At 44.4% G+C, this 24,394-nt stretch overlaps 1 protein-coding gene across 1 annotated transcript; it reads left to right on the forward strand.

The window, feature by feature from the left end:
- Positions 1 to 221: 221 nt before the first annotated feature.
- Positions 222 to 23,845, forward strand: LOC129831182 (phosphatidylinositol 4-kinase beta-like). Its single transcript, XM_055894280.1, has 12 exons — positions 222 to 510; positions 7,158 to 8,428; positions 18,052 to 18,279; positions 18,549 to 18,782; positions 18,902 to 19,011; positions 19,146 to 19,250; positions 19,535 to 19,658; positions 19,764 to 19,877; positions 20,138 to 20,289; positions 20,567 to 20,699; positions 20,936 to 21,056; positions 21,186 to 23,845. The coding sequence occupies exons 2-12, from the start codon at positions 7,172 to 7,174 to the stop codon at positions 21,365 to 21,367; spliced, it is 2,760 nt and encodes a 919-aa protein (XP_055750255.1). The 5' UTR covers positions 222 to 510; positions 7,158 to 7,171; the 3' UTR covers positions 21,368 to 23,845.
- Positions 23,846 to 24,394: the final 549 nt, after the last annotated feature.

The raw sequence follows: 24,394 nt of genomic DNA on the forward strand, positions 1-24,394 counted from the left end.
GTGCACAAGACAAATATAAAATCTTCCTGATATGCAGAGAGAAGTCACACAACTCAGTTGGGAAGATTCCAAAGAAGATTTTATTCTAGGCTGAGTCTTGGAGAAAGTTGTGACATAGCAAGTTGATATTCCAATGTTATTTATTTCCAACATTGGTTATTCTGAGCTTCTTTTCAAATCACACAATGTAAAGTAGAGACCATAAACCATCATTTGGGTTTATGTATGTATGACTTTGGTACTGAACAGATAGAACCAATGACGCATCATACGTTGGCTTCATGCCAAGGGATGTGTTCGCTCAGATTCACTGCCCATTGATGTGATAACGCTGGCGTCAACAGTTATTTTAAATATTTTGAGGCGGATCCGTCAGCTGGAGGAAGGCATTTCTTTCGGAATTTGCGCAGCATTAGAATGAGATTCGAGCTGGGGAGCTAGAGTCGTTCCAAATGGAATTACAAATCAAATGGATTGATTGAGACCCTAAAATCGACATTGTTTGTCAAGGTAAGTTTTTAAAAATGTATTTAACTAATTTACTTACCTAACGTTAGTGTTCAACAACTAATATTTGTTGCTCCAGCTGGTGTGTTTAGCAAGGAATGTTTTCTCTTCCTGGGCGACGCAGTAACGTTAGCGAGCAAATCAGAGAAGCCAGCCTTTGCTCTTTTTGAGTTTAACAATATGAATGGATTTGTCTTTTTTTTTTTTTCGACGGGAGGTTGAAGCCAGTGATTTTGAAGAATCTAGCCTACTATTTATAGCATTCAGGATATTTTAAGTGGTAGCTATTTAGCAGAAGTGCTGTGCTATGGGGGCGGCTAGCCTGGCTCTCTCACGCAGCTAGTTAACGTTGGTGCCAAAAAATCTGGATAATGTGAGATATTGTTGAACTGGCCTTCTGTGAACATTAGCTAAACAATGTATGTACGACGGAAACTGGGCATTGAATACAGCTAGGACGCTAGTCATCCTCAGGTGTGCATTGGGCAGTGACGTGGTTTTTGATTGTTTGATAGGTAACGTTAGCTACTTAGCTGCTGTGACTAACGACGATGGCGTTGTGGCACGCCTTGATCGCTAGTAAACTAGAATCTTGCCTAAGTTAAATCTCCATAGTAAATATATTATAGTTTATTGGTTTCGCCTATTCCTCTCTGGCTATAGCCAACAACTTACTTTATTGCTTAACCAGTTAGCTATCGTCTATTTATATATATATATCTTTATGCCGGTTTAGGAGTCTAACATGACGGATGGTTACCTTAGTGCACTGTTTTGAACTGCACGTGCCTCTTGACACTTTGCCCAGGACGAGACGTCACTCCTGTCCATCATTAACGCTCAAGAATTGACGCCTCTATCAGTTTCATGGAGATGTCATCATTCCTCCGAGTTAGGTACATTGATTATTTGCCTGGTCATTTGTAACTGAAGAATAGAGAATAATGCACGTTGTTCCCTTGGTCCCCTTGGTCATGTCCAAGCAAACTGATTCTCTTTCAGGTGGTTTATCTTACAGTGCACCAAGCATTTGCAATAGCAACCAGAGCATGTGAACGGAGCGTGCCCCATTTGACTCGAGCGTTGGGCGAGATTTCCAAAGCCTGGAGCGACGGCTCCCGCCCTCTCCAATTTCGTTCCAGTAGCGCTCACTTCAGAGCATGCCCGGCTAGCATGCATTTGTAGTCTGCTTGTATACTGCTATAGCCGCTTGCTTTAGCTACTCGTCATGGAGTTCACTAAATATGTTCATAAAGAAACAGATAAAAACACACAGGTCCAAAATCAAGGTGACTTACAAAGATAAGGGCCAAGATGGAGAGCAGTGATATAGTGTCCACAACGAAACAATCATTGTGGGATCAGAAGATGCACATATCCCGAAAGCATGATGGTGTACTTGCACATACTAAAAGAAAGGAACTAGGTGGGTAGATAACTAAGTGGGTCATTGTGGCAAAGTATTTATAAACAAAAAAATCTGATTTCTTAAAAGTTTACTTCATTTTTGTTCTATTATCTATATCTATTTTGGCCCAATAGCCATGGCATATTCCCGCTTTCTGTTTTCATTAGGTTATTTTGCCTAAACAAGACGTGTATGTATAGCTCTCTCTTTCTCTGCTCACCTGGCAAGAATGTGGACAGGATATTCTCCGCTGCTGGTCTGCTCTCCAGGCACCATCGCATGAGCCTGGCCTAACTTGTATTTCAAAATAATTAATGCAAAGACACTGTAGACTGAGTCTGATAAGGCATTTTTCATTTCATTTGAATTTAATTCGAAGTCACAGCATATATGTACATTTTATAGACTATAATACAACTAAATGGCCCTACCAGCCTAGTGTCGCACTCGCAAATGCTTCACAATGTATTTCTTTGTAGGCTATAGCCTTGAAGAAAATAGCCTAAATAATCGTTAATTTCTGTTAGGCTTTGTCTGGCTCCTAACCAAGTTAGTGTTTATATGCTTTTTAATATGACATGTAGCCTATTTGAAATGACAGCTTCTTACATTCACCCTTTCATATATATATTAAAATACTTTTCATTCAAATCATAGTTTGGTTTCATTATTTCAAAACCAAATGGTATGTCCAGGTAGTCACACAGCTAGATGGGTGTTGGTTAAATTGTGATTTTTTTTTTTTAATGAATGGAGCGGCAGTTTTTTTTTTTTTTTTTTTTTTTCTCCATTTGCGCTAGGAACGTTTATTTTATTTTTTTTGCGGAGTGGTGGAACGCTGGAGCGGTGTGTAAGCACTGCTCCATGAGCGATGAACGTGATTTCCGACCACTCAGCTCGCTTGCTCTGATACCAACCCATGTCCCCTAAAAGAAAAACCAAAATGGTGTATCATCAGGGTTGTTTTTTATCCAGACAAGAGAGACCAAGTTCACTCCAAACATTACTTGTATTAGCCTGGTGACAATGTGACATTTAGTTCAGGCATTGTATACCTACCTGCCCATCTGTGTTCAACCGAACACTGCATTTCAAGAGCACAAGTTTTAATGTCACATTCACAAGTACAGTGAAATACCTTTCTTGTAAACTGTAAACCGAACAATGCAGTAATCAATAACAATGTAATAGAACAAAAACACACGAGAAATACAAAAAAGGACAGTAAGTATAAGGAAGTGCTGTCTACCAGCAAGATCATTGTAATAAATGTCAGTCCTTAATATGGACATGGAAGAGTCATTCAAAAGAATAAGCCAGCCAGTTCTCTTCCTGTTTGGTTGCTCGCTTCTATTGAATAAAATCTTACTAGGCTAGACCTATATGGGCAAGCTGCCTACTAGAGATGTGTATTGGAGGGTTTTTGTTGATTTATTGACGACACAACCACACATTCCCACTCTAAAACTGCATTTAATGTCATTCAGTTTATTCAATGTAGGTCTTCTAATAGCCAGGGTATTTTCTTGGTGAAGTCCTAATGTGTGAGCGATCATGATTTGAACCGTTGCCAAGTTACTCGCTATAGCAGAGGAACTTTGCTGTCTGTGCTGTGATGGAAAGACTGAAGTGTGTAACTGATCCTGCTGGTCACAGTTTGGGAGAGCAAGTGAGACCTCAATCAGTGTTTTCTGCCTGGGTGTGCCAGTGTGCCACTACCTCATTAAATAATAAACATGGACATGATTGATGTAGGGGTTTGTGCGCTTGATATTCCACCCCACTGACTGCCCTTCCTCTTTTTTTGACTGTCCAGTGTCCACACTATATAAATGAAAACGAATTAAAGATGGTAAATACAGGCTGAAATTCTGTTTCTCCTACATTTGAGTAATTTAGCAGACCCTCTTATCCAGAGCGACTTACAGTAGTGAGTGCATACATTTTCATACTGGTCCCCCGCGGGATTCGAACCCACGACCCTGACATTGCAAGCACCATGCTATACCCACTGAGCTACACAGGACCACCTGTCACACTCATTTTCACCTTCTCTAAATGCCTTAATTTGTGGCAGTGAAAATGTTCTGCTTATACATATAAGCTTTTGTAAGTTACGGGGTCAGTGGAATGGTGGTTTTCCAGCAAGTTTTTACATGCTGTTTAAGGGGTGATGAAATTCTGTCTTCAGCCAGTGTACAACTGTAGTTTCCCGATAACTGAGGGTTGGCGTTCAGGAGGGAAGGACAGCAGATGGGCTCCTCCTGCTACATCGCTGGTTGGTCAGTCCAACTAGGTCAGATGTCGTTTGTGTTTGGAGTGAGATTGGTAACAGTGAACACCCTGCATTTCACTCCAGCCTTTACCACCCAACCACGATAAAGGCCATTCAGGCTAGCACACAGTGACTATTTGTGCATAACACACATTAAGGGGTCACATTAGATAGACTTGAATGCCAAGTGGTCTACTTCCATGGTTTGGCCTACGTTTACCTGCAAATATCTCCAGCCCAGTTGGCAGTTGTAATATTTTTCTTAAATAAGAAACGGAGGTACCAGCATGAGTCCTTATAATTAAGTGCAAATCTGCCTCAAACCTTAGGCCTTTAACTATGCCATGCTCACACACACACTTGTTGATGCTCTCTTGATGTAGGCTCTCTTCGTGTTGATGCTCTCTGTATTTGACTTGCTCTGTGGCGCAGCAGACCAATTTCCTGCAGAGTGCAGCAGCTGTGTGGCGCAAGAAAGGAGGCAGACGCCCGCTCTTACGTCCTCTAAACCCCACATCTGGAAGCCATCGTCCCATACCCTGCCTGGAGGAGCTGGCACGGGCTGCATTATTTCATAGTGTTTGTTTAATCGTGACCGTGTCTCATCTGTGCTGTATTATACAGTTGGCCGAGTGTGCAACCATTACAACCACAGAGCCTCGCATGGCCTTCACTTGTGGAAGCGCACTTTTTTTTTTATACATCTTTTTTTAATTGCTGTAAATATTTACTTCCAGAAATTCCACAAAGAATTTCTGATGGTGTCAACTGGCACATCACTCATGAAATTGGAACATCAAGCACATCCCACAAGAATGAGTCGTGTCCTAGGTTACAGCTTGTAAAGTCGGTTAAACAGTTATCTGAATAACTATTAGGTAGGTCTATCCATATCTCTGAGCAATAAAAAAAAAAAAAAAAAGCTTTCTGTGCTGAAGTAACATTTGTGGGAATGTCAATGTGTAATCTTATCAGTACCAAATCAGAGCTTTGGGCATGTGTCACTGTTAATTGATACTCTAGGCCTATAGGCATGGGAAAGTCTATCTCCATAGTGTGCTAATCTCAGATCGGCTTCTAAAACAACAGTCGTTGGCTGAATTAATTAGGCTTGGCCTAGCCTATACCTTTGACTCTAAAGCTGTAGTAATAAGAACAGGCTTAGCCTAATAGCACAATGTGTTCTTGGTGCCTGAAATGAGTGTCAGAATATTGTATTGTGGTCTGTGCTTAACATGTAGGCTAAATGTTAAAACACAGGCATTGAGAGGGAAGTAAATTACTTGTGTTCTTCTCTTGAGGCTGGAATAGCAATGTGTATGCCACAAACTGTTCAGTTTAGCTGTGGCGTATCAGTGCCCTCTGATTCTCTGAAACCGCAAGGACGGGACCTTTGGACAGACATCGCTGGAGAGAACAACCTCTACACAACATTGTGTGTGTGGACACCCCTTCAAATGAGTAGATTTGGCTATTTCATCCACACCCATTGCTGACAGATGTAAACAATTGAGTACACACCCATGCAATCTCCATAGACAAACATTTGCATTAGAATGACCTTACTGAAGAGCTCAGTGACATTCAATGTGGCCTTGTCATAGGATGCCACCTTTCCAACAAAAGAACAAAAGGTTTGTCAAATTTCTTCCCTGCTAGAGCTGCCCCGGTCAACTGTAAGTGCGACATGGAAACGTCTAGGAGCAACAATGGCTCAGCCGCAAAGTGGTAGGCCACAAGTTCACAGAACGGGACCACTGAGTGCTGAAGCGCGTAGTGCATAAAAATTGTCTGTCCTCGGTTGCAACACTCACTATCGAGTTTCAAACTGCCTCTGGAAGCAACATCAGCACAAGAACTGCTCGTTGGGAGCTTCATGAAATGGGTTTCCATGGCCGAACAGGCACACACAAGCCTAAGAAAACCCTATGCAATGCCAAGCGTGGTGTAAAGCTCACTGCCATTGGACTCTGGAGCAGTGGCAACGTGTAACTCATCACTCCAGAGAACACGTCACTGTCTGTCGGACGGACTAATCTGGGTTTCGCGGATGCTAGGAGAACGCTACCTGTCCGACTGGATAGTGCCAACTAAAGTCTGGTGGAGGAGGAATAATGGTCTGGGTCTGTTTTTCATGATTCGGGCTAGGCCCTTTAGTTCCAGTGAAGGTATATCTTAATGCTACAGCATACAATGACATACAATGACACCTGTCTGGGTGGCTGGTCTCAGACAATCCCGCAGGTGAAGTCGCTGGATGTGGAGGTCCTGGGCTGGCGTGGTTAAATGTGGTCTGCGGTTGTGAGGCCGGTTGGACATACTGCCAAATTCTCAAACTATGTTGGAGGCGGCTTAAGGTAGAGAAAGGAACATTAAATGATCTGGCAACAGCTGTGGTGGCATGCTGACTGCCGAAATATCCAATTGCATGCTCCCTCAACTTGAGACATCTGTGGCGTTGTGACAATTGCAATTTTTTTCTTTGGTGGCTTATTTATTGTCCTCATAAAAGGTGCACCTGTGTAATAATTGTGCTGTTAATCAGCTTCTTGATATGCCACACCTGTTAGGTGGCTAGATTACCTTGGGATAGGAGAAATGCTCACTAACAGGAATGTAAAAATCTGAGAAATAAGCTTTTGTGCGTATTCAACATTTCTGGGATCTTTTGTTTCAGTTCGTGACACAAGGGACCAACACTTTACATGTTGCATTTTTTAAAAATATTTCTGTTCAGTATACTTGGTCATGGAGAAAGGCACCCATCTTATATTCCAGATCATGAACATTTTTCTAATGGCGAAAAACTGACTCGTTCAGTAAAATTATAAAATGTATGTATGACTTCAAGAGCAAGCCCAAAGCATAACTTAACAAATCTATGTGATGTAATTTCCCCCCCCCCCCCCCCCCCCCCCGTCTTTGCACTGGTCTCTTGGTTCACTGACTCATCTCTCCTTCTTCCAGATTTGACTGCCGCCATGGCTGACATGGAAGTGTCTCTCTCCCCTGCCCAGATCGAGGCACTTTACCTCAGCCCCTCGCTGTCCTCCACCTCCACATTTTCCTGCCCTTCCTCACCTGGATCCTCTTCTTCCTCGTTCTCCTGCTCAGACTGCTCCTCGGACTGCCCCAACCAGCACCAGTCATCTTCCAGTCCCAGAAGCTCCAGCCCCAGTGGCAGCAGCAGCGACAGCGATGGCATACGGGGCTGCAGCCCTCCTCTGGACATCATATCTGAGGACGCTGTGGTGCTGGACTTGGTCATCAATCCTGAAGTGGCCTTGAAGGCTTGCCAGGAGGTCCTGCAGAAGGTCAAACTCCTGAAGGTTGAGGAAGAACCGGAGTTGTTGCAAAAGTGCGGCCCGCAATGGCGGCTGCCCAAAGAGACCGTATACATGGAGCATTGCAACACGGGTTCCGCTAAAGAGGAAGAACAACGTTATTCTCCTCAACAAATAACGCAGAAATGCCCTCCGTCACAACAGCCTTGTGACACAGGTTCGATTAAAGAGGAGGAGGAAGAAGAAGAAAAGCGTGACCCACCCCGACAAATTACGCAGACATGTCCTCAGTCGCAACAACAGAATGGCGACCAGTCCTCTGCAGCGGCCAAGCAGTCCTTGCTTTTGCGGCTCTTTGAATCTAAGCTCTTTGACGTCTCCATGGCCATGTCCTACCTGTACAAGTCCAAGGAGCCCGGTGTCCAGGCCTACATTGGCAACCGCCTCTTCAGCTTCTCGGACGAAGACGTGGACTTCCACCTACCCCAGTTGCTCAACATGTACGTCCACATGGACGAAGATATGGGCGACGCCATCCGACCCTACGTGGTGCACCGCTGCCGCCAGAGCATTGCCTTCTCCCTGCAGACGGCATGGCTGCTCGGCGCCTACTCCTCCGACATGCACATCTCTACCCAGCGCCACTCTCGTGGCACCAAGCTGCGCAAGCTAATCCTCACAGACGAACTAAAGCCCCATGCAGCTTCTAAAGGTGTGGGTGCTGCGGATGCCAGGCCTGGCCTGCGGGTCGGTGCCCGCATTCACCACCACCAGCGGCACACCATGGAGCTGTCCCTGGCCCCCGACAGCCAAATCAGCCCCGCCGATGCCTACCTCTCGCCTTCCAAGCGGACACACCAGCGGTCCAAGTCGGACGCCACACATTGCACGAGCCTGGGGACTAGCCTCAAGAGAACAGCCAGCAACCCCAAGGTGGAAAGCGGCTATGATGAGGTGAGGGCCTTAACATATTTTGTCATGCTAAAAGAGGGATGGGAGAGTGGTGTCAGCGTTGTGGAGTATAGAATGTCTTTATGTTTTGTTTTTAATCATGTCTTTTAATAGTATGCCTTTTGCATACATGTTCTCTCTTTTTATAGCCCCTATGTATGATAAAGCACAGTAAACCCTGTGTGGATTTTAGTTGAGGAATCTGAGCCCCTACCCTGAATCCCAAGTTTTTCTCCATCTGTAAGTAGTTGTCCTACATAACACGGTGGGAAACTTGGTTCAACCATTCTGGATTGTGCTGTGCCAGCAATATTTTATTACTCGCAGGTGAGGCGTCTTCCATGTCTCACAATTATATTACTTGTGGAAAAACTGTTCTGTCAAAATTGAACATTCTCTGGGAGCCCGGGATTACAAGTGTTGGACCTTGAGGAGCTCTATTCCAGCTCTTTCTATGGTCTAGTCAGATTACCCTCAGTCTAACTAATAAAGGGGTTGGGGTTAGGTAGCATCTGTCCCACATCTCCAGAGTTCCCTCCCTATTATCTTGGGCGTGCAGTCTCCTCCCTCTCCATTTTGGCTGGACTTCTCAGCCAGATTGCTCTGCAGCTGGTGTCAGGTTGAGGGTGGGTCCCTTTTGAATTGAGAGATGGTGAAAAAATGGGTCACTTTCTATCATGGCAGACATTAGATTGTTTAGCAGACACTTTGTGAGCATGTTTGTGTGTTGGCAGGATTTGTCAGTGTTGACGAGTGATATAGTCCTTGTGGTAAATCGTATGAAAGCCATGCCTCTTGGTTGGAAGAGAGACACTTTCAGACTGTAGTTTCCCTATGATTGCTTTTATAACGCACAGGGAAAGAATGTTGGAGAGTTTGTGCTTCCCCTTGTCTGGCCTTTCTCTCAGTTTCTCTGGCTTGCAACCTTCTGCCAGTCCCCTCATCAGGGATCAGTTATTTTATGAGAAATAAAATGGGGGTAGTTTTAGATGGGAACCAGAGCAGAGTGATGGTCCCTCTCCCCTCCTTGATATATTTTACTGTCCTCACAGTTACACACCTTAAAAAAACAAAACAATTGTAGACTTTCTGGGCAAGTGGACTCCAAGACATCTTGCTGTGTTATGCATTATCTCGCTACTACCAATGTTTCCCCTCCCACCTCTCTTCATTCTGTTTTTGTGCCTGTTTTTGTCATCCTTTTTAATATCCTCCACCAATCCCTCTCTCAGCTAATATCCTCTTTCACTCTCCCTCTCTCTTTTCCTCCCCTCCCTTCCCCTCTTCTGCCTGCATCAAACCTCCCTGCCGACGTTGTGGCCAGTGATCCCTGTTTAATCTGTGCTGTGAAGAATCCTGTAGGGCACAATAACAATCCACAGAAAGCAACCAACAGCCCAAAGGAGTTCAAGGGCGCTTCATTTAATTCACTTTGCTCTTTAGGATTTATTAGCAAAGATGGGTAGAAACTGCTTCTCCAATAGAAATACCCAATCACCCTAGTAGGTGATGTCATGGCAACGTTAGCTGGCAAAGGTCCTGTGCAGAAACACATCGGGTCTAACGGTCATGGAAGCTGTCAAATCAAAGGCACTCCTTTTGATATAAATTTGGTTTTGTTGGAAATAAAAACGTGTCACTTTCGAGGTTGTAGTAATTACAGTTTCTGCTACTTAAGCTCGGCTCGAATCTATGTTTTGGATTTAAAAAAAAATTAACAACGAAGAATAGATTTGTCACTTCTCCAATTGGCTTGCCAAACCCCGGTCTGGGTTGCAGAGTCTGCTTCGCAAGCGTTACGGGAAGTCTCGCTTGTTGCGCCTCTGTTTAGAAACTAGTGATCACTATTTGGATGGCAAGCAGTCCATTTTGCTTTGTAATAATAAATACTGTACTGATAGCAATAAGGACTAAGGCTTCACTCGCCATCTTGTTAGTCCTGGTTATTTGCCTAAGAACTGACTAACTCTGTTTAGATCTTTTTACTTGGCCTCTGGCTGGATTGCAACAGTGAGGAAAAACCAAGGGGCACCAATCACAGTGAAGAGGAAGAAGAATGCTGTGAAATATATGTCCACCATTTTGAGCCGCACTGTAATGTGAGTGGGACCGCCCCCGCAGTGCAGGTTGGGTTGGGTGTTGCATAACTGCCCTTTTGTTTACAGTCTGGGCTCAGCTGTCAGTGCCCAGCATGCCTTCTCTGCCTCACTACTTCCCTCTTCCTGCCCCCTCATGTTGTCTTGGCAACAGCCACTGGGCTGGGGCACTGGTGGATTCAGATGGCTCCCTTTTTCCCCAGAGTGGGTTTCAATGTAAACATACACTACCGGTCAAAAGTTTTAGAACACCTACTCATTCAAGGGTTTTTCTTTATTTTTACTATTTTCTACATGGTAGAAATAACAGTGAAGACATCAACTATGAAATAACACATGGAATCATGTAGTAACCAAAAAAGTGTTAAACAAATCAAAATGTATCTTCTATTTGAGATTCTTCAAATAGCCACCCTTTGCCTTGATGACAGCTTTGCACACTTGGCATTCTCTCAACCAGCTTCACCTGAAGTGCTTTTCCAACCGTCTTGAATGAGTTCCCACATATGCTGAGTGCTTGTTGGCTGCTTTTCTTTCACTCTACGGTCTGACTCATCCCAAACCATCTCAATTTGGTTGGGGGATTGTGGAGGCCAGGTCATCTGATGCAGCACTCCATCACTCTCCTTCTTGGTCAAATAGCCCTTACACAGCCTGGAGGTGTGTTGGGTCATTGTCCTGTTGAAAAACAAATGATAGTCCCACTAAGACCAAACTAGATGGGATGGCGTATCGCTGCAGAATGCTTGTGGTAGCCATGCTGGTTAAGTGTGCCTTGAATTCTAATAAATCAGTGTCACCAGCAAAGCACCATCACACCACCTCCATGCTTCACGGTGGAAACACACATGCGGAGATTATCCGTTCACCCACACTGCGTTTTACAAAGACACGGCAGTTGGAACCAAAAATCAAAACATTTGGACTCCAGACCAAAGGACAAATTTCCACCAGTCTAATGTCCATTGCTCGTGTTTCTTGGCCCAAGCAAGTCTCTTCTTCTTATTGCTGTCCTTTTAGTAGTGGTTTCTTTGCAGCAATTTGACCATGAAGGCCTGCTTCACGCAGCCTCCTCTGAATTCTTGATGTGTCTGTTACTTGAACTCTGTGAAGCATTTATTTGGGCTGCAATTTCTTAGGCTGGTAACTCGGGGTCATCCTTTCCTGTGGCAGTCCTCATGAGAGCCAGTTTCATTTACGTTTACATTTACATTTGAGTCATTTAGCAGACGCTCTTATCCAGAGCGACTTACAGTAGAGTGCATACATGTTATTACATTTTTTATTTTTTTTTACATACTGAGACAAAGATATCCCTACCGGCCAAACCCTCCCTAACCCGGACGACGCTATGCCAATTGTGCGTCGCCCCACGGACCTCCCGGTTGCGGCCGGCTGCGACAGAGCCTGGTCGCGAACCCAGCCCAGCCTGGGCGCGAACCCAGAGACTCTGGTGGCGCAGCTAGCAGTGCCCTAGACCACTGCGCCACCCGGGAGCAGTGGTCTTGATGGTTTTTGGGACTGCACTTTAAGAAACTTTCAAAGTTCTTGATCTGTATTGACTGACCTTCATGTCTTACAGTAATGATGGACTCGTTTCTCTTTTTACTTACTTGAGCTGTTCGTTCTTGCCATAATATGAACTTGGTATTTTACCAAATAGGGCTATCTTCTACCTTGTCACAACACAACTGATTGGCTCAAACGCATTAAGAAGGAAAGAAATTCCACAAATTAACTTTTAACGAGGCACACCTGTTAATTGAAATGCATTCCAGGTGACTTCCTCATGAAGCTGGTTGAGAGAATGGCAAGAGTGTGCAAAGCCGTCATCAGTGCAAAGGGTGGCTATTTGAAGAATCTCAAATATAATATACACTGCTCAAAAAAATAAAGGGAACACTTAAACAACACAATGTAACTCCAAGTCAATCACACTTCTGTGAAATCAAACTGTCCACTTAGGAAGCAACACTGATTGACAATACATTTCACATGCTGTTGTGCAAATGGAATAGACAAAAGGTGGAAATTATAGGCAATTAGCAAGACACCCCCCCCAAAACAGGAGTGATTCTGCAGGTGGTGACCACAGACCACTTCTCAGTTCCTATGCTTCCTGGCTGATGTTTTGGTCACTTTTGAATGCTGGCGGTGCTCTCACTCTAGTGGTAGCATGAGACGGAGTCTACAACCCACACAAGTGGCTCAGGTAGTGCAGTTCATCCAGGATGGCACATCAATGCGAACTGTGGCAAAAAGGTTTGCTGTGTCTGTCAGCGTAGTGTCCAAAGCATGCAGGCGCTACCAGGAGACAGGCCAGTACATCAGGAGACGTGGAGGAGGCCCTAGGAGGGCAACAACCCAGCAGCAGGACCGCTACCTCCGCCTTAGTGCAAGGAGGTGCACTGCCAGAGCCCTGCAAAATGACCTCCAGCAGGCCACAAATGTGCATGTGTCAGCATATGGTCTCACAAGGGGTCTGAGGATCTCATCTCGGTACCTAATGGCAGTCAGGCTACCTCTGGCGAGCACATGGAGGGCTGTGCGGCCCCACAAAGAAATGCCACCCCACACCATGACTGACCCATCGCCAAACCGGTCATGCTGGAGGATGTTGCAGTCAGCAGAACGTTCTCCACGGCGTCTCCAGACTCTGTCACGTCTGTCACATGTGCTCAGTGTGAACCTGCTTTCATCTGTGAAGAGCACAGGGCGCCAGTGGCGAATTTGCCAATCTTGGTGTTCTCTGGCAAATGCCAAACGTCCTGCACGGTGTTGGGCTGTAAGCACAACCCCCACCTGTGGACGTCGGGCCCTCATACCACCCTCATGGAGTCTGTTTCTGACCGTTTGAGCAGACACATGCGCATTTGTGACCTGCTGGAGGTCATTTTGCAGGGCGCTGGCAGTGCACCTCCTTGCACAAAGGCGGAGGTAGCGGTCCTGCTGCTGGGTTGTTGCCCTCCTACGGCCTCCTCCACGTCTCCTGATGTACTGGCCTGTCTCCTGGTAGCGCTTCCATGCTCTGGACACTACGCTGACAGACACAGCAAACCTTTTTGCCACAGCTCGCATTGATGTGCCATCCTGGATGAACTGCACTACCTGAGCCACTTGTGTGGGTTGTAGACTCCGTCTCATGCTACCACTAGAGTGAGAGCACCGCTAGCCTTCAAAAGGAAGCATAGGAATCATTCATCCAGGAAGCATAGGAACTGAGAAGTGGTCACCACCTGCAGAATCACTCCTTTTTTGGGGGTGTCTTGCTAATTGCCTATAATTTCCACCTTTTGTCTATTCCATTTGCACAACAGCATGTGAAATGTATTGTCAATCAGTGTTGCTTCCTAAGTGGACAGTTTGATTTCACAGAAGTGTGATTGACTTGGAGTTACATTGTGTTGTTTAAGTGTTCCCTTTATTTTTTTGAGCAGTGTATTTTGATTTGTTTAACACTTTTTTGTGTTTTTTTTGGTTACTACATGATTCCATGTGTTCATGGTTTTGTCTTCACTTATTCTACAATGTAGTACAAATACAAACCCTTGAATGAGTAGGTGTTCTAATACTTTTGACTGGTTTTGTGTGTGTGCTTTATATAAATGTTTTACTTCTCCGTTCGGAACAAGTGTTAATGTCGAGCCCTGCGTTATTGACTTGGACATCAAGACATTCGGTGGAAGGCAAATGCCTCAACATCGATTTGACTGCTGTGAAATCAGTTGTAAGTCTTAAGACTGACTTCCTCATCAGACAGCTCCTCTGTACTAGCCTATGTGTTGTCACCAGATTAGCTCCACCCTTAGAATACCTTTTTGTAACACGTTGCCCTGTGTTTAACAATCACCTGGACTACAGGTTCAAAGCACGTCTGCTCTACCGCTGACATACATGCACAGACAATGTATTTCTGCCACACCTTGTGTTCTGCAGGTAACCCAAGCCTCTGGCTCGGTCTCCCTGTCAACTCTCTCCCCAATGTGGTTGTCATGTTTGGCGGATGCCAGGTGAACACTACCTGTCCAAATGCATAGTGCCAACTGTAAAGTTTGGTGGAGGTGGAATAATGGTCTGGGCCCCTTAGTTCCGGTGAAGGGAAATCTTAACGCTACAGGATACAATGACATTCTAGACAACTTTGTGGCAACAGTTTGGGGAAGGCCCTTTTCCTGTTTCATCATGTCAATGCTCCCATGCACAAAGCGAGGGCCATACAAAAATTGTCGATCGGTGTGGAAGAACTTGACTGGCCTGAACAGAGCCCTGACCTCAACCCCATCGAACACCTTTGGGATGAATTGGAACGCTGACTGCGAGCCAGGCCTAATCTCGACTCTATGATAGAGCAGGTATCCACTCAACCTTTTCAAATCTATGAATTACATTTTGGGAAGAATTACCCAGCCACTTTATTTGTTTGGAAAACAAATGATTTTGCCTCGTTAAGCACGGGTCCAGAATCAGTTTAGTTATTTTTCTGTTTAGAACAGTTGATTGGTTTGAATAGGGAACTCAGGTCCCAGGTACACTCAGGGACCATTCCTCAACACAACGTCCTGTCCACTAGAAATAATGTTCAGGCAGTCTGACGTTTGGTCATCATCCAAAAAAATACATCTTCACAGGAAAGGCATTTTGACATTTGACTACAAAAGTAGAACGCAAAGGAAGCTGCTTGGTTTACCTGTCAACCCAAAAAGACCGAGGAAATACGGGTTCCTCATCCTGGAAAATCGGTGCTTTTGAATATGCCTAATTAGGGCTGTGGCGGTCATGAAATTGTCTGGCGGTAATAGTCATGCAAATGACTGCTGGTCTCACGGTAATTTACCTTTTTAACATAAACATGTTTAGTGTGCCTTTTGGAACATCTAGAGTTTAAAAAGTAATACATTTTATATAGCCATCACAATAAAATCCATTATTTAGTTGTGATAGGCCTATAAACCTGGGAATGTCTTAATTCAAAACAGGCTGCATGATGCAGCTCTGTATCTTGATGACTTGTAGAGGGGGAGCGCTAATCAATGGAAGATGGAATTAAAAGGGAAATGAGAGAAGGGTTACAACGACCAAAAGCCAACAGGTATGCTGCTATTTACTCTATAATCTGAGTGGAGTTATATGTAGTCTAACTGTAGGACGGTGAAAAGCGCGTTTAACTTTATGGCTAGCCTCAATTAGCCTAGTTAGCTTGCTTTTCTGGTTTTGATGCAGTCAAGACGGGTACTGTGTAATCGGATGGGAGGATAAATAACTATCAAGAAGTTAAGTGGGTGCGGTCTCTACCTCCTGTGCCTCCAGGCTCATAGTGCTCCGAGCCTCCCGTGTTTTACTCAGATGTTTACACACACACACCGAACGTTCTCCACTCACTAACAGCCTACAGCTTCTGTCTCCATGGCTCCGGTTGAATAAAGTAGCAAAACAATTGGCTTTTCTGCTGCTTCCCTCACTCTGCTCAGACCAGTTGTCTTTTCGGGAAGATGTTAAAAAAAATGCATACTGGGTCTGGTCCATTTCGGAATGGGAACTCTAACTCCAATCACTTTGTTCTCATCATTTAGATTATTACAAATTCAATGATGTGTTTCGAGTGATTAGAGGGCCAATAGAGCGCTGAGTTCCGGGCCATTAGCAAGTTTGGTAGGCAATCCATCGGCGCCATTCATTTGTGCAGTTTTGGATTGGTATTACCATTACCAATGGAATTTAACAGCAGTCATGACTCGTGACTGCCGGTTTGGCAGTAATACAGCCCAAGGCCTAACCCATGTATGTCAACGCCACCTTTTTAAGGCTCTGTTTCAATATCCACACCAACTAGAAAATGTATGCATTGGGCATAATGTCTCTGTAGGATACTAATATGGACATTGGCATGTAGTTCAATGGTCTCTAACCCCTTGGGTTGTTTTCGCTCTGTAATCGGATAACTTGCTTCATGTTTATTTAAATTCTCCTGTGATTTTTGGAATCGGGAGACTCGGCTAAATGTAAAGACACCTGGAGTAACCTGTACTAAATGAGAGGTTAGTAATGGGAACATGTTTGAAATGGAAAGCTCAAATCAAATCCAATTTTATTGGTCACATGCAGATGTTAATGTAAGTGTAGCGAAATGCTTATGCTTCTAGTTCCAACAGTGCAGTAATATCTAACAAGTAATCTAACAAATTCACAATGACTACCTTATACCCACACAAATGTAAAGGGATGATTAAGAATATGTACATATGGATGAGCGATGGCTGTAGGCAAGATGCAGTAGATGGTATAGAATACAGTATATACATATGAGATGAGTAATGTAGGAAATGTAGACATGATTAAAGTGGTGTTATTTAAAATGACTAGTGATACCACTTTAATAGGATACCTTAATAAAAAAAAAAAGGTGAGAGATTTGAGTCAGAATGTTGGCAGCAGCCAGTCTGTTAGTGATGGCTGTTTAACAGTCTGATGGCCTTGAGATAGAAGCTGTTTTTCAGTCTCTCAGTCCCAGCTTTGCTGCACCTGTACTGACCTCGCCTTCTGGAGGATAGCGGGGTGAACAGGCAGTGGCTCGTGTGGTTGTTGTTATTGATCCAGTGTCACATGCAATGTTGGCGCACAATGTTTACACATTTTACATGGTAGTCCTAAGCGACAATCATGCCACTGGCAGTAGTTCATGTTGCAAAAATTGTCCTACCTGGTATTAAAGGTAGACTCAGCGGTATGACGTAGATGCAGAAAGTAAACCGCATTGTGGGTGAATTTCCGCAACAACGAGGAGTATTGAAACGCGAGGCTCAACTTCTTTGTTGTTTTGGTAACCTGTCTACCATGCTGTAGCAGTGCGACTGTGTGAGCGCAAAGTCTTGTATCTCGCTCATCTCAATATATGCAGTGCTACTCGTGGCAACAAATTTCATTGTTTTTTTTCTTGAGTGTTAAGTATTTTAACAAATGTTAACCGTCCCATATGTTAGCCTACTTGGAGCTTGTTTCATTGTTTCCATAAAAAAACGAAATGAAGTGTGTTTTTAAATGGTAACATCTCAATCATAGGGTTATCTAATTTCAAAGTAGCCTTAATGGTGGACTGTAGAACAAAGAACTTCCTCGGTGTACTTTTACCTATTATAATGGTATTGAATATTGCTCATACTTTAGATATGAATATTGGACACCGTAAGTTGACTAAACATCTCCAAGGCCCAAGGTATCTGGGTGTCTCTAAACTCTATCATTTTAACTATTGTGGTACTGCAATGGTTTGACATAGAATTTATTTGCTTCCTTCTCCCTGTGCCCATGCATTCTTAGTCTTATACCTCCCTTGGTTCTCTTCTGATTCCGCTCCTAAAACATCCTCCATTCAATTCCCATCATACCATCTTCCTCCCTCCTTTCTCAGCCTCTTTAATTTTTTTGTAGTCATTCAAGGAAGGACCTGAAAGTTGTGCCACTTGTTATTTGCTGTAAGTCATTGTAAATTTCTTCAGAACTAACTCCTCCTTACCTCTCTCCTCCTCTCTGTAGCCGTTGCGCCTGACGCCGCAGAGGGAGTTCATCAAGTCTCTGATAAGCATCGGAAAGCAGCTGGCCACACTGCCCACCAAGGAGCAGAAGACCTGGCAGCTCATCTCAGAGCTGTCACAGCTCAACCACAAGCTGCCCGCCCGCGTCTGGCTGCCCACTGCAGCCTTCGACCACCACGTGGTGCGCATGCCCCACACACAGGCCGTGGTGCTCAACTCCAAAGACAAGGTGAGGCGACTTGTTGTAATATATGTATAAGGAGGTACACACACACACACACACACTACAGGCTCCCAAAACAAGGTGACCAGAAGGCCTAGAAGTTTGACACATTAGTTAGTTTTGTCATTATTCATTTCCCGAGGAGCCTTGAGTGTAAATGGAGTGGGCCCCAATGCTCTTTGTCAATGGAACTTCCTGCTTAAATGTGTCTTAGGGACTGGAGTTCTAGACCTATTTTTCTAAGTATGACCTCTTCATTCTCCCCTTCCTTTCAGGCCCCATACATCATCTACGTGGAGGTGCTGGAGTGCGAGAGGTTCGAGACATCCGGCATTCCCCTGCGCATCCCAGAGACGCGCATACGCAGTGCCCGCTCTGCGGACAACCTCCTCCCGGAGTGCATTAGCATCACAGCCGAGCAGCGCGCCGGCAGCTTCTCCACCGTGCCCAACTACGACAACGACGACGAGGCCTGGGCCGTGGATGACATTGGCGAGCTGGAAGTGGAGGTACTGTGTGGCACAATGTGACTTATTCAAGTAACATTTTGATGACTAGGCAGTAAGGGAAGGAGGGAGTGAATCAGATTTGAATGTACTTTAACCCTGGGGTCCTTCTATGGTTCCAGCTCCCAGAAGGCCACACCAGTAGCAGTGACAATATCTCCCAGTTCTCTGTAGACAGCATCACCAGCACGGAGAGCAAGGAGCCTGTCTTCATCGCCGCCGGCGACATCAGGTATAGGGTCACTCAGACAGAATTGCTTTGCTAGCTTGTTTCTCTTTAAGACGTTCTTGTTATAGTTTCACGTTTTGGCTTTATTGCTATTGTCTGGATAGTGGTTTAACAACCACATGTTTCTTTTGTCTTAGGCGACGTCTGTCAGAGAACCTGGCCCACACCCCCACAACGTTCCGGAAAGATCCGGAGGACCCGTCCGCTGTGGCGCTCAAGGAGCCCTGGAAGGAGAAAGTCAGGTGGGTGATTGGTACATAGAAATAGAATTACTAGAAGATACAGAAAATTGGTGGGCATACACAATCCCCCACTGAGGATGCATGTCTATCCCACTTATTTGTATTTCTTTTTTATTTAACCTTTATTTAACTAGGCAAGTCAGTTAAAACATTATTTACAATGATGGCCTACCCTGGACGACACTGGGCCAATTGTGCGCCTCCCTTAGTTCAGCGAAGAACAACGCATTGTCAAGTTATTTGCTGTCTCCTTACTATTTCCTTCCGTTCTCTCCATCCCTCAGGCGGATAAGGGAGGGCTCCCCTTACGGTCACCTGCCAAACTGGCGGCTGCTGTCAGTCATCGTGAAGTGTGGGGACGACCTGAGGCAAGAGCTACTGGCCTCCCAGGTGCTCAGCCAGCTACAGGTACTTGACTCTCCACAGTAGAGTCCCATTCCACAGAAGTCCTCTGTGGTGGTATTACTAATGTTCACTCACAAATTCGCTCCACTTCTCCCCTTTCCTCTCCAGTCCATCTGGGAGCAGGAGCGCGTCCCCCTGTGGATCAAGCCCTATAAGATCCTGGTGATGTCATCAGACAGCGGGATGATTGAGCCTGTGCTGAACGCTGTGTCTCTGCACCAGGTGAGCAGAGAAAATTAAATGGACCCAATTGGGCACTTGATCTCATGACAAAGTTGCCTAACAATAACTTCAAGCCGAGTTGTTTAGCTTTGTAGTCCAGTACCTCTTGGGATGAAAGATTTTGGTAATATTAGTAACGGTTTGATCAAGCACTGGAATTTCATGAGCTGCTAATTCTAATGGAATGCCGTGTCGGTAGCTTTTTCTAATGGAATACTGTCTGTTGCTATTTTATGCAAAATGCTGTCTCTGTGCTCCAGGTGAGGAAGCAGAGCCAGCTGTCTCTGCTGGATTACTTCCTGCAGGAGCATGGCAGCTACACCAACGAGGCCTTCCTCACCGCCCAGCGCAACTTTGTGGAGAGCTGCGCCGGCTACAGTCTCATCTGCTACCTGCTGCAGGTTAAAGACAGGTGGGCAGCCCTCCCTTCTCACCTCTCTTCAGTTTCACTAGTTCTATTACTCGCATGTTCCATTTCCCCTCTTCCTTTGTCTTTGAGCCTGTTTGGCCGCGTTTACACAGGCTGCACAATTCTGATCTTTTTCCAATAATTAGGCAGAAGGTCAGAATTGGGCTGCCTGTGTAAACTGTTTTTGTGGTCTGATCTCAACTACCACATCCCACCCTCTCCTGTATTTCTAAACTGTTTACTCGGTCCCCCTATCCCTTCTCTGATCTCCTTTCTCCAGACACAATGGAAACATCCTCCTGGACTCGGAGGGCCACATAATCCACATTGACTTTGGCTTCATCCTGTCCAGCTCGCCCAGGAACCTGGGCTTTGAGACCTCTGCTTTTAAGCTCACCAGCGAATTTGTGGATGTGAGTGAAATAAATCCTACCGCATGCAAATTTGCATTGTCATATAGAAGTGTTATCCGGAAAACACTGTGGAATTGATCACATAACTATCTCCCTAACAATCTGCGTAAATACATTTGTCAGTGTTCGAAGACGCTATTAGCGACAATAAGTTTGCTGGTTAGCTGCAGTAGCCTGCATAACCTGTTGGTTTTGTATGTGTAAAGACTAACCTCTTGTCTGTGGTTCTCTCTCAGGTGATGGGAGGACTGGATGGAGACATGTTCAACTACTACAAGGTGCTGATGCTCCAGGGCCTGATAGCTGCTCGCAAACACATGGAGAAGGTGGTTCAAATAGTGGAGATCATGCAGCAAGGTACTGTTAGCTAAAACCGTATATTAGCATGATCAGTGTGTTGTGGTGCTTTTCCATAAACATGATCTATCTTTCTCTGTGGTCTTGGTATTGCTCCTCTGACTCCCTCTCCCTGCCCCCCCCCACCAGGCTCTCACCTGCCCTGCTTCCATGGCTCCAGCACCATCCGCTACCTGAAGGAGCGTTTCCACATGAGCCTGACGGAGGAGCAGCTACAGGTGCTGGTGGAGCAGATGGTGGATGGCTCCATGCGCTCCATCACCACCAAGCTTTACGACGGCTTCCAGTACTTCACCAACGGTATCATGTGAACAGTTCCACACCAAACTCTACCACATGGGACAACCACCTGTGAGAGCAAGCAAACATGCATATAAAGATGGTGGCAAACCTGTGCATATGGACTCACGCATGTGTGCTTGCCATAGCAGCACATTTAGGGAAATGGACTCTTGTATAGACAAGTGCAACAAGGTCCTGTTTGCGAACTTGGTATGTTCTTTGTCTTAGACGGACCTCTGTTTTCCCCCTCCTTGTTTTGGCCTTGTGGAGGGGGGAGTCCACACCTTCTCTCCCTCTTGTCCTCCTATCCATAGGACTTTTACCGCATTGACTGTTCTAAAACGAGGCATAACGCACACACACGAAAAGGATTAAGTATCAATATCGAGGAGGTACTTAATTGAAAAGAGGGATGGGCAACACTGGAGAGGGAGTGGTCTATATTCAGAGGAGCCAAGAAGACTTATCAGAATGGATGAAAGACGAATAACTGTGGATCAATTGTGCAAGAGCTTCACAAAGCAGTACATATTGAATATATTTACTTTGTTCTTAGAGAGCAAAATAGACTTTGAGAAGCCACTGTGTAACGACAAAGAAAGCACAAGACATATCATTTGCGGAGGTTTTCTAATGGACATTTTCTTTGTTCTATGAAAATTTCTATGGTTATCAAGAATGAGCCAGCCCGAAGAGAGGGGGGGAAAAAGGACTATTAAAAAACATTGGTGTATGAGTGTTATGTCAGGAAAACAACTCCTTAATCCAAGGTTTAATGCATTTTGAACAATGTTTAAACTGGAAAATTGTGAACTAGGACCAACTCATCTATTAGGGGTCCAAGCATATGCAGCAAAGCTGCTGGTTGTATGCGTTTTGTTCCCATCCTTGATAACAGGTGCAGTTTCTTTTCAATCTGGGTTTTGGACAACTGGGGCTCGTTCAGTAGAGCACATCTGTAACACATTTAGTGTTATAGATAGAAATACCATGAAATAGAAAGTTCTTTATCTCAGTTCTCCAGGGACTCTTGTCCTTACTGAATAAGCACCAAGCAACACAGACTATCTAGTATCTGAAACTATCAGGAAAGGGCAGAATGTTTTACCATTTAATATGCCGACTGTGTCATACCAACATGCATCATGTAGAACTTTGCTTTGCTTGTTTCACTCTTTAAACCACCATACTTGAAGGAAAGCTAGCATAGTGATGAGCCTCATGCACTTGATGAGTTATGTTGAACCAAAATAGCTAACTGTGGTTAAATTTATGCAAAAACTCAACATTGATGTTCCACTAATGTTAGTCTTTAACCTCCTAACGAAATGTGATTTATTAATGCATTATTATTGTATGTTTTGTTAACTTAGGTTGCATATTTAAAGAATGCTCAACACTTTCCTCTCTGGTTGGCTCTCAGATGCATTCCTGTGAATAACTCAGGCCGATCTAGAGTGAGGGTTGTCCTTGAGCAGATTATGTAAATAATGGGAGTGATTTTCCTCATTCCTGTCCGTTTATTGGTATGTTTTATTTCTCCTTGTTTTGAACAGTATGAGCTCACTATCACAAGTCAACTTCCTTGATATGTGAATGTTTTTTATTTTATTATAATCTACTAAACTTTTTTTCCCTTGCTGTCTCAAACACAAACATGTATTCAGTATTGAAGAGAGTGGTTTCAAGAGCTACATGCTTGGATAGCCTATAACTTATATTACCTGCTCATGTCTCATGTTTGAAAGCTGAGTCGATGGTAGGGGGGCTTTTGTGTGTAGCAAAAGTGACAACTTTTCTCTCAAATGTAGTCATTCCTGTGAGAGAAACGATGCCTTGATGTACGAGAGGTACAACTTTTATCAATGCAACAGTTGGGACAAGGGCGTGCAGGTCATGTACCCAGGAAGTGCTTTTATCAGAAGTTTAACACTCCTGCTTACTCTTCTCTAAACACTACTACTGCATTGCTTTTCCCTTCATTAATTCCAACCCTAACCTTATTCTGTAAGATGATCTATAACTATAAAGTGCATTTTCTTTGCTGGAGCGGGTGCTGTCAGTCAAACCTTTTGTGTTGATTTTGATGTCTCCCCATTGAGAAGCAGAATTTTGTCCTTGTCCATCCAGATGACACTGAGGCCAATGGCTATATTCAGTCTGCTCCAGATAGAAATGTATTGTATAGATCACTTGTTTCAAATAGAAAGTGATGTCTGCTCTATATGAATGTTTTTTGCCTTCTAAGTTCTGAACATTGTGCCCTCCTGAAAGAGACATGGTTTTATACAGAATTGGTCCACACCAAGCAAAGCATTTATTCCAGTAATTAACTATGGTTGATATGGAGTGCCTTTGTCCTTGATACTAAAGACATTTAGAATGTACAGGGGAAGAAATTGTCCACTTTACATTGTATCAAAACGCTAACGCTTCCTGATTGTTTCACTTTTCATTCGTGGTTGAGACTAAATGCATGACTCATTCAATAAATCAAAATGTTTTTAGTTTTTTACTTTTCTTGGTTTTTAACGTGTGATAAATATTACATATACACAGACACACACACATTCATTCAGACTAGTATTTTGTGTTGCAGTAGATTTCTAGTTTCCCAATTAAATGACATTCCACTCTGCACATTTATCTGAAATTCATCAAATGAGAGAAACACTTAGTATACTAAACATTAGGAACACCTTTATTGCGTTGCCCTCACAATAGCCTCAATTTGTCAGGGCATGGACTCTACAAGGTGTCGAAAGCGTTCCACAGGGATGCCGGCCCATGTTGACGCCAATGTTTCCCACAGTTGTATCAAGTTGGCTGGATGTCCTTGGACCATTCTTGATCCACACGGGAACTGTTAGTGTGAAAAAAACAGCAGCGTTGCAGTTGACACTCAAACCGGTGCGTCTGTCCCCTACCATAACCTGTTCAAAGGTACTTTTCTTGCCCAATCACCCTCAATGGCACACACACGATCCATGTCTTAAAGCTTCTTTAACCTGTCTTCTCCCCTTCATCTACTGATTGAAGTGGATTTAACAAGTGAC

Source organism: Salvelinus fontinalis, chromosome 32 (genome assembly GCF_029448725.1).
Source record: "Salvelinus fontinalis isolate EN_2023a chromosome 32, ASM2944872v1, whole genome shotgun sequence".
Taxonomy (NCBI): Eukaryota; Metazoa; Chordata; class Actinopteri; order Salmoniformes; family Salmonidae; genus Salvelinus; species Salvelinus fontinalis.